This window comes from Limulus polyphemus, unplaced genomic scaffold, assembly GCF_000517525.1.
Source record: "Limulus polyphemus unplaced genomic scaffold, Limulus_polyphemus-2.1.2 Scaffold1621, whole genome shotgun sequence".
Taxonomy (NCBI): domain Eukaryota; kingdom Metazoa; phylum Arthropoda; class Merostomata; order Xiphosura; family Limulidae; genus Limulus; species Limulus polyphemus.
In genome coordinates, this window is record NW_013667231.1 from 5,560 (window position 1) to 17,355 (window position 11,796).

At 33.7% G+C, this 11,796-nt stretch overlaps 1 protein-coding gene across 1 annotated transcript in view; it reads right to left on the bottom strand.

Moving 5' to 3' along the window:
• Window positions 1-11,796, bottom strand: part of LOC106464329 (alcohol dehydrogenase class-3-like) — a gene marked incomplete at its 3' end in the record, with an annotated part of 19,807 nt that overhangs the window by 1,170 nt on the left and 6,841 nt on the right. Inside the window, exons 2-4 of the mRNA XM_013924460.1 lie at window positions 8,043-8,144; window positions 1,989-2,145; window positions 597-684 (exon numbers count right to left, since the gene is read on the bottom strand). Coding sequence (XP_013779914.1) covers window positions 597-684; window positions 1,989-2,145; window positions 8,043-8,144 — 347 coding nt within the window. The remainder of the gene's footprint in view (window positions 1-596; window positions 685-1,988; window positions 2,146-8,042; window positions 8,145-11,796) is intronic.

The window sequence follows — 11,796 nt, forward strand, 5'->3', positions numbered from 1 at the left end:
CAACTGAGTACAAAGGTCGAAACTAGAAGAGATAATTGTTTGCTTCTATGTTTTAAGAAAATTAAGTTTAATAACTTATTTTTGAATATTAATAATCTATATAAATATATAATGTATAATAATAAAATGTTACTGTATTTTACTAAATACTAGTCTACTAAAACACAGCCAAGACAGAGTCACTTTGTAAAGACTAAAGGTTAACTATATATTATTGGATACCGTTATATTATGTTGGTTACGAGATCAGTCAAATCTATCAAACCCGTGGAGATCCGTTAGTAAAAATAACAGATATAAATTTTTCTTTATGAAACGTTTGATAACTATCTAGACATTATAAAGATTTCGCATGTGAAATTTGAAAATATTCTGATGCATAAAAACATTTTTAATCTTAAAATAAAAATTACTTTGCATGTTGGATAGCCTTAAGAATTAATATTTGTGTATGAAAGCATTGTGCTGTTAACTGATAATCTGTCAAATTTCGTTAACATTCGCTTACTAATTTAAAGGCTATAGCATGAAAACTATAACAAGCACAAAATGGTTACGAGGGACGGAGCCCGTTATGAAAGTGAAAGTTTTCTTACTCGATCCCAGTACAAATGTTGTTGTCATGACGTAAACACGTCGTACACTCTCCACATGTCGGCAAGAACAAGGGAAAAACATGGTCACCTGAGAGATATAAGCATTAAGTCATTAAACTTTCTAATGTATAAACGCTTTGAAAGAGAACGTTTACATAATTTATTTGAAAGCTTGAACGACTTTTTTTTACATATTAAAATGCTTTTAATATTAGAATAACATATTGGAAAATCAAATGTAAATATTTAACATTAAAGGAATATCGTTTTTATTAGAAAAACGTTGTTGTTATCATTTTATATATTGTACCGTTTTCTAAAATGTCTGTTATTGTAACTATTTCTTTTGACAAGTTATTCATTGTAACTATTTCTTTTGACAAGTTATTCATTGTAACTATTTCTTTTGACAAGTTATTCATTGTAACTATTTCTTTTGACAAGTTATTCATTGTGTCACTTTCTTTAATAACACATTTATTTTAAGTGCATGTCATGATATAAAAGACTGTTTGGTTTAAATATTAGTAATTAATTTATATTTATAAGTTTTATTATAATAAGAGTTAAAAGAAGACGATATATATATATATTGTACATAAGAAAAATCAGTTTATTCTGTCAAAGCGAAATATTAAGGTAATTGAATCAGCTTGAGTGCACTTTGATAAAAGGAACATAGGATCTTCAGAAGAAAGAAGACCACAATCGTAAGTGAATCACACCAGACTAATATTGCGATAGTATTAGAGAAAATAGTTCGGCTTGTCAACTGAGATTCTAAAGGCCTAAGTGGACTTTTGACAAGAGGAGAACTATACATGTACTGATATAAAGTTTACGATATGCTTATATTCTCTATATTGTGAATACTTTATTGTACATACGTTTAACTTGTTCCGAATATATATATTATTTGAAAACAAGTAAAGTGTATGCTGTTTTATTCATAGTTGAATTTATCGCTAACAAGTCACGGACACCTACTGTAGAAGAATTCTAAGTCCAACAACTACTATTTTTACTATTAAGAAATATAAGTAAAAGCTATTTATTTTGACCACTGGCAAAAACAACAACAAAAAAAACGGAATCCATATACATATATAATATTATTTTCTAATATCTGACAGTCCAATACCTTTTTTATAACTTTTCTGTAGAAAGTTATTCGTTTTATTGCTGAGTTTGATTATTACTTTGAATTGCAATTATTTCTTTTTGACAAGTGAATTATATTTAGTTATTTCCTTCAGGTACCTTGTTGCAACTGTGTTTCCTAACAAGTTTTTTGTGTTCTTTTAAATGTCACTGGTTAACGCCATGTCACTGAATTATTTTTACAAAAGTGGGTTTAATCCGGAAGTATATTTTTTCCATTTTGACACTCACCAGGCTTCACATTAGTCACTTCCTCTCCAACACTCTCCACTACTCCAGCACCCTCGTGACCAAGAATACAGGGAAAATTAGCATCGGCACAAGTAATACCTGATTTAATGCCATTTTTCATGTGGAGGTCACTATGACAAACTCCTGTAGCCACCAACTAAAATAGAAATTCGTTTATGAAGAAGAAAAACTTCATAAATATAATCTACACATATTTACAAATATACATTAAATGAGTGTGAATACTTTTGGTTACAGTTTGATTGCTACAACACTGAACCTTATTATTTTTGAATAATCTGATCGTAAAAGATGTATACATATATAAATATATTTATCTATTTATAAAACAATTTATTTCATTCGGACGTACAAGATATTGCATCAGCTAACACATCTGCTATTTTGTATCCATTGTGAATGCCAAGTAAAACCTTGACTATCATTAAAACAATAAGTTATTCACAAACTGTGTAATGGAACTGAGCTTCTTTATTACTTGTATTAAATATCTAAGTTATATATGAGCTTAGTGATTGAAAAACATCAATAGTATAATATTCTTCTACTGTGTGAGTACAAAACAAAATCTAAGTCTTTAACAAAAAATGCCTATGGATTTTCTTTACATGCATAACTTACTTCGTGATTCTTTCATTATGCTGCAAACTGTATATGTTTAACTTATCCATAAAACTTAATTCAAATTATACGAGAAATACAAGTAACAAAATAATTTCGAAAAAAATGAAAGCTTTGTATACATTTTGTCCTATGTCTTCATGGTAGTTTGAACAGCACAACCTGGTATTTGCTTAAAACTTATTTTTTAAATCATCTACTAGCGACAAAAGAAGTACATGAGACAATAGCATTCACAATAAATAATCAAGTCAAACGACAGATAAACAATTTAGAAAACTTTAATCCCCCATCGATTTTCTATTGTTTTGTATAAATTAAGATATTTTTTCTTTATAAAATTATTCTGAACAGCCACTCAAGTAAGAAAAAAAACATTTACACCTCATTTGTTGTTCTCAGTTTAGCAGAAGTTTCTGTGCGTGTGTGGTTTTAATTTCTGTGCAAACGTATTAGATGGCTATCTGCGCTAGCGGTCCCCAATTTAGAATTGATAGACTAGCTAGCTAGCTCTTTAACCCCCTTTCTGCGCATGTCATGATATTTTACTGAGTTAAATTCAAAATTGAATTAAACCATTTTTCCCATAAACGTGCTTTAATGTAATTATTATTATCAAGTACGTTACAATTTAAGGTTTTATGTTATCTATATTTTATTCCTTTATTTTAAAAAGAAAAATCTGAAACAGCAATTAAAACTGCAGTTTCTGCTGTCACATGATCCACTGTGGTTAAAATTATCAAGTTTAACAGTTCTTGCACAAGAAACCACGAGTTCCTAATATAGACTAGATTGTCTGAATGGACAGTTAAAGTATAGTTCCAGCTGTCTCTCATTAGCTGGGAGGAAACTACGAAGAATTTCTCCCAGTGTGAAACAAAATTATAATATTTTAAGTATTAGAAAAACACGGAGATTCAAGAAGTTTTGATAGAAAGGAGTAAAAAATCCTATAACCTATGTGGGTCGCTTCCGAAAGGTGGACCATTCTTCTTCAGGGGCAAACTAGGAATGGTGGTGTAATCCCAATCTAACATGGTAGAAATTTAGCTTAAAAGTATATTTCATTCCCCGAAGAGGAGTGAAATATAACAGGGGCGGTCAGAAACTTCTATTTATCTTCACCCCACGTGCATCTCATTTCCGGTACAGTGTAGTTGATGGCGAGAGTGTATGTGAAAAGGTTTTAGGGATATTTTACTTTGGAAATTGATAGATATGTGTATATTTAAGACTATACTTTAGTTTTTAAGTAAAATAAAGGTGACACCTGGAGACTGATTGAAAAAATATGTTATGCTAATCAATTTATAAAAAAGGGTATGGAAAATTATCTTAAATAAATAGTAAGTTTTAGGAAATTCAGCATTCACATGACATGAAAAAGTATGCAAAGAATAAAAATTATTTTTATGACAGAGATGAAACCAATGATCGGAAATCACCAATTCCAGGATTAATTCCGAAAAATTGAACAGTGTTTAGATTAGCAGTACAGTAAGCTTCTTTTATTTCTCTATCTACTTTAGTTTTGAATCCTCTTTCAGTGCCGATAAGAATAACATCGTTCATGGAATAACCGGGTTCGTTAAAGTGTTGAGCAACAGGGAGATCTTTTTCGGTGTTAATAGAAGATTTATGGTTGTTGAAACGTTCTCTAAGAGTTCTTTGTGTATGTCCTACATATTGGTAATTACATTTTTTACACTGTATAAGGTAAATGGTGTTTTTTGTTTCTCAAGTAATTTCTTTGGATATTTTATAGTTTCTTTGATTGTGCTTGTCAGAAAATGAGTCAGTGGTGTTCATGAACTTGCAGGCTTGACAACGGGCTTTATTATATGGACGACAAACATTTTTGGGTGGGATGTAATTCACTTTTGTGTGAACAAGGATATCTTTTAGAGTTCTGCTTTTTCGGAAGGAGACAACGGGAACTTCAGGAAATATCTGTTTAAGACGATCGTTCAGTTGTAGGAGATGAAAATGTTTTTTCAGAATTCGTGAAACGTTTCTGAGTTTCACAGGTAATAATAAGAGGAATTATATTTGAAAGTTTACTATTGCTCTGATTTAGGATGTTTTTCCGCTGAGTGTTGTTAGCCTTTTCAATTTCTCTGTCGATTTCGGCATCTTTATATCCTCTTTGTAACATGGTTTGTTTTAGATCCTTCGTGTGTTTTCTGTAGTCTGTTTCATTTGAGCATATTTTCTTTATTCTAAGAGCTTGACTGTAGGTAATGTTTCGTTTAGTGTGAGAGGGGTAACAGCTTTTATAGTGAAGGTATTGTGGTCTGTCTGCAGGTTTTTTGTACAACTCAGTATCTAAAATTCCGTTTTTTAGATAAACAGTGACGTCAAGAAAGTTAATCTGGGTAGGCGCGTTATCACAGGTAAACTTGATCGTTTTGTGAAAGGAGTTTGCATGTGAGATAAATTCTTTAAGTGATTTAAGACCGACTGTCCAAATGAAAAATATGTCGTCTATGTAACGTTTCCATGTATGAAGTTTTACAGGGCTTAGTTGCAAAAGCTGGTTTTCAATTTAACCCATAAAAATGTTGGCATACTTGGGAGCCATTTTGGTACCCATTGCAGTACCGTTAACCTGAATGTGATGCTCGTTAATGAATTCGAAGCTGTTCAGAGTTAAAACCAAGCTGGCAAGATAAGTTACTGTTTGAGATTCTGATTGTTTAGAAAGATTTAATGCGGACTTTAGAGTTAGTAGTCCTGCATCATGTGGAATATTGGTGTAAAGGGCAGAAACATCCATAGTGCAAAGAAGACTGTTGGGTGGTAACTGTCCGTTAGTATTGATATCTTCTGTGATGTTAAGAAAGTGAGTATTATTCTTTATGTAAGAGGGGAGGGTATATGGAATACATTTTTATGTGTTGGTCAACAAAGCGGACAGCTTTTCAGTAGCCATGTTTACATTATGAATTATAGACAGACAAAGAGCAGATTTCGCACTATTCAGATATAGCCTGAAGAAACCTCTATCTGTCTATGGATCTGTTGTATGAAATAGAAAATAACCTTAGTCCATTGTTATATTGAGGGATAGATTGCGATGATAAGAAACTAATCGAAACCATTTAAAACAAAATCGAAATTACAATCAAAATTTAATATCGATAATATTCCAATCCAAAACCACTCGATATAAAGCGTAATATATGGAACACATGTATGGATCTCCCTTTCTCGTTCGTCTGTCTGTCTGTCTATCTCACGTCACTCAATCGCCACTGGACAAGAAGACGCTTCGCCCGCCTCCTCCGACTTTCTTCACGGCTTACTGGTGACTTTGTGGCTATTATTATTATTATTTTTTCACTGGCTTATTATGCAAGCACAACTTAAAATTAAATCCACCGAAACAATAAAAAAACTCACATGCGGAGTTGAAGGGGAACAGAAGTTCCTGAGCACCCCAGTTGGGAAGGGCAGACAAACATAAAGTTTGTTTTTTCTTCCTTCAAATTAAACTACTGTCACAGTTAGTTTTTTTTTATTGCATTTAGGTTACACATTTATATCTTAATTAATTATATATTATTTGTGTTTTATAATGCACATTTGAAATGTTTATGATTTTAATACGTTTAAGTTGTAGTTTGGCTTACCAAACTGTCTAAGCAAGATGGCGTCATTCGCGTGTGCGAAGTGTTTAGAATTTGTGCATGAGAGACTCGCTTTATAATAACAACAGAGCACCGCGCTGGACATGTTGTCGGTCTTTGGCTAATGAATAAAAGACAAAGAATTGGAAAGGAAAATTAAAAATAAATTATAAGTGAAAAGATAAAGACGTGAAATTATGCATATGTCAAAAAGAAATATGAAACTATTGTAAGAAAATTTAAAAGGTATGTACTTACTACCATTTCTTAATTTTAAACATTTGATTGCACTGTACGTTGATGATGATATCTGGAGTTAATGATATAATAGAGAAAATGGGAAAACAAAATATAATATAAACATTTACTTTTAAAAACTTTTGATATTCATTTAGGAGATTCTAGAGATGATGCAAATGAAATGAGATAAAAAATAGTATTTTTATACTCAAAATGAAAATCACATTGCATGTGAACTATTCAGAGTCCGGGTGCAAATAACTACACTAAATAATGAATGTTTTTATTATAAAAAGTAAAAAAAAAAAAAAATTAAATATTTTATTTTTCTAAAAGCACATAATATTAGGACATTTCAAGTCAAATTTATAACTATTTCATCAACTCTTTTCATTTTTTATAAATAACTTTCATGAAAGTCGCATACCTACTTGCAATGTAAGTAGATAGTATTCAAAGGGCTAGTTAGAGGGAAGACAGCTAGCCAACACCACCCACTGGCAATTCGTGAGTTACTCTTTTACCAGTGAATAGTGAGATTGACCGTTATATTATAACGCTCCCACGGTTGAAAGGATGAGCATGTTCGCAACTCACAGACCGCTCTAGCCATCAGGCTCTGGTTGGTCTTTTTTTTTTTATTGCGTACGATCGAATTTTAAAGTTAATCTTTATTCAGTTTTCGTAACATAGGACTAAAAGCTGTGGAGGACAACATTTATTTACCTAATACTTGCAAAATTAAATACCCAACTATTAGCTACTCGTGCAAGAAAGCCATTGGCTTTAATCATAACAGTGTTAGGTAACATATCCCATGAAGGGTTACGTAACATTTTATTCTGTAAATGTAAATATAGTTCTACACCTTTATTTATTCTCCCACCGTCCACGTGCTCAACAGTAACCTTCATGTCGCGATTAACAGGTTTACTACTGCCAACAAGTAAAGGTCCAAACAAAGAACTTTCTGTAACAATATCACTCGCAACAGTTACTACTGTTACACATCCAATGACTTCTTGCAGGCCATGAATCTTGTACTTGACAATACACTTGTGCAATTTGGCCAACATGTCTTGACACAGGGAATCCCAAAGAGAGTTAACTTTATTCCGCATGTTACAGATCTGTGTTTATTTGGACTAGAATTTTCATAGTTCGCAAATTTTACTAGGACAGACTAAAGTAAAGCTTTGCACATCAGTCGTGCTTGCAGATATTTTGATGGTATTCTTATACGAAATTATCAGGGATTTTTTTTTTTTTACCCGCCAGAATTAACTGCAGAACACAAGATCTTCAACTACAAACAAATCAAACTATCTAAATTTAGATATCACCATCATTAATCGCAAGTTTAACTTTAAGGTTTTATCTCTTATCTATGCAAGATGGTTTGTTTTGAGTAGTAGTATCGATATTGTAGCAACTACAAACACACGTTTTTTCATATAACAATAAGCTACTAATCAATGAAGTTTCTAATTAATTAGTGCAGTCAAACAGTTCTTTATGTTTTTTTACAAAAATATCTCACCTTTATTCGAACTTCTCTTCTCTTAGGTGGCGCTACTTCTATGGTTTCTATGGAAAGCGGTTTCCCAGCTTCCCAAGCTACAGCAGCTCGACACTGTATTGGCTGAATGGAATTTGGATATGAAACAGACAAGTTGTATTTGGTTCATACGTATTAATTAAAATTAATGTTTTAAAGTGGTAAGTCAATTTCAAAGATTCGTTGATTCTCGTAAACAAAAGTCACTGCAGACTGTAATTCTCAAGTTTACAACTTATTAGCACACTAACTCAACGGTACTTCAGATTTTAGTTGTTGCACCTTTATTGCAACTATATATCCACCTTCCTTTTACATTTTCTACAATTTCCGGCCTGTTTTTGTCTCCCCTAAGTCATCATCCAGACCAACCGATGAAAAGTTTCTTGAGCATTGATTTAAGGGGAGACAATCTGAAGTACTATTTTTACACGCCTTTGATTTCGAACTCGAAATGAATAAATTAAGAATATGAAAAAATGCAGTTTACATAAGTTTTTACATAAAATTTAGGCCTACTTATTTCTAAGTTTTTACTGATCAAAAACGGACAAATATGCTTTGTTTTGAATCTAATTGAATTGTAAGTTAAATATTCGTTATTCGTTAGAAAGTACAAACATTCCATAAATAATTAATAAGGGAGTTTAAAATATAAATAAATGTTAATTTCATATTGTTCTAAAATATTCCAGCAGAGTGTGCTTTACCAGTAAAATTTATTGTTGAAATGTTTTCCTTAGATCAGAAAAATCCTGTAATCAAAATAAAACAGCCATTCTCAATACGTAAACCGAAAGAATTTCAACATAGGCTTGAAACTCAGTACACTTATCATTACAAAGCTCCAATATGCTTTTCACAAACCAAAACTGACTTACCTTATTTTCTGACATATTTGAAGTAGACTAAACAACGCACGAAATGTGCAGCGCACCATGACTACTGTACATTTATAACCACGCCTCCACAGAAAACCACGTGACTTTGTTCTACACTGCAGCTTTGCAATTGGTGTAATTTGTTGTTAACTGTTCAAAATGTTATTGGTTTGTTCTTGTTATTTTTAAGTACTTACTGTGAGCAGAATTATTAAATGTATATCCTGGTAGAGTTTTTACTGTTAAGAGCGTGTGTAACTGTATTTAGCTACTGTTAAAATTTAAATATTGTAACTGATTTGTGTAGGATTCTGAGCTCACAAAATCGCTAACCCGACGCCCCGGGCCACCCCAAAAGATCTGTGTTTACGTCTGTAGTATGTGAGTGATATCCGAGATAAAGTACACGGGTGTCAAGGACTGACCTTTCACCATCAACTTGCATATGCTGTTTCCCTGCCCCCAACGGCAACAAACCATCAAACTGTGTTAACCAATCAGCATTGATGAGCGTTTGTTTGGTAGGAGGGAAGAAGTCGACCTTTTCTTTCAAAATTTGTCTAATAAAGCGACTTCTATCACAGCACGAGTAATATATATATATATATATATTTAGTCTTTAGGGAGTGAGGGGACGAGATTTCGAACCACGAAGGCGTGTTTTGCCGAACTCCACACCCAAGTGGCTAACTTCCCTGCGGGAAAGCAATTCGCTCAACGTTTGCCTACCGTTTCACACGTCATTATTGACGGCATCCCGAACGATTTCTCCCTTAATCGGATAAATATTTTCCTAAGAAAATGCAAACCCAACGCCGCTATCGACCCGTCCACGACGAAACTATTAAGAATGGGAGAAATCTTTATTCTACCCCTCACCCCTGAAAACTCATATTATCTATGTGCCCCATGGACTTCAAACCCACCAGTAGTTTGTAAACCGCCTAGAAGTAATGCTCAACGTTTTTCTGTGTTCCTGAGAAACGTCGATCTGTCTATATCCCCTGAAGACATCAAATATAGCCCCCTTGCACGCAGTGCACAGAATCAAATCAAGAATCGCAGGCCAACCAACTCGATTCATCAAAATAGTCACAGATTCTAAAACTACAGAATAAAATCTTTTAACTCACTCACTATCTTACTAGTTCTTCCACTTCACAACCGAAATACCAAGAAGACGCCTAATCACAAGAAACAACGACGCCATAACCAGATTTTTCAAGCCCACGACACATCACCCGCTCCTGAGACAGAACCGCCTTCCACCTCCAGTAAAACAACCGTGAAAATAAACTCTAGCACTCAAACAACCAACCTCCAGATAACTTCACGGCAGACACAACCGTATCACCTCTAACAACCATGTTAAAATATTAAAATCCTGATCCTCAATTGCTAGCTAATATTCTTTAATCCGTTTACTCTAAACATTTTAGACAACGGACGCACTCGATCTGCATCTGCCTGCTCTGCTCTACATCACTCAGCTCTGCAACACCTGACGCCACGAGATCATCCGACGCACAGGTCAAAAAAAAGAAAAAAAAAGCTTTCCAGAATGAATAACTGGAACATTTTTTCCTCTATACATAGTGACACTGTAACAGCTCTGAAACAATCTAAATTCCAATAACGCACTTTGTACCATTTGCCAAATAATCTGATATGTTTAGTGCATCGCGTTTTCAAACTTATTTAGTTAAAATAATAATAATAACAAACACCACTAAGTTGTCTTGAACCTACTCAAAAGAAAAAAATTGCTTCTTCGTTTTCTTTTCGTGGCTGGGCAGGTCTTCAAATCTCAATTCCTGCGACTGCCCAGTAATAGGTTAGGATAAGAAAACGTAGCAGTGAGAGTAGGAACACTGTACTGTTTGACCTATCCTTAGTCAGGTGATTTTCCAAGTAGAATTCAAAAGAGCTCTGTATAATGACAAACTGCGCAGATCAAACTCACACTGAGGTACAGAGAAGCTGGAACAATTAAACAATTTTACTGTTTCTGATCGAGACAAGAAATAAGGGTGGGAAGTCTTGTATCCCTAGTCAAATCACAGACGGTGGAAGTCCTTTCGTCAGGGGTACAAGCACGTTCCATAAAGATTCCATGAAAATCCCGTGACAATTCTGCACATCACAGTAAATCCAGGGCTGACGCCAATAGCAAAAATGTTCGCTAAAATTAGCATGTCACATTATGACACGACTTTTTTCTCATTTCTATTTTACAGCTAAGGAAGAACTGTCTTTGAATAAATCAGCTATTTTGCGTAAATTACAGACAGAAAATGGAGTTGAACTTAAGGGACGTAAACCAATGACCGTGTCTTTTGCGACTTCATAAGGGCAATTGCGCACACCGAGAGAAAACAGTTTTAATTGAACAGAACAGGTTCGTGTCGGTTTTAGCTGACGGAAGCACTGATTCTGGAATTACTGAGCAGAAAGTAGTCTGTGTTATGTCTGTTCAGAGTTTCAGAGCAGCCACAACCAAAATGGTCAAATTTAGCGTTGTTGAAAATGCAGGTGCGCCTGATGCTTTAAGAGCTATAGATGAATCGAGCTGGAAGTACAACAAAAGAAAGTTGTCTGTGTTAACTTCGATGGAATTTCTGTCGCAATGATATAGATGACAGGGGTGGCTTCACGCCATAAAGAGCAGATACCACACAGTCATAATGCACTCCATAGCTCACAGACTGGAACTGACTGTGCTTGAGGCAGTCAAAAATGCACCTTATTTAGATACATTTGAAGAAACAATGAAATCGGTGTTCAAAATTTATTATTATTTTACAAAAAAAAAAAAATGGCGTGAATTGATTGAGATATCCGTACATCTTGATGAT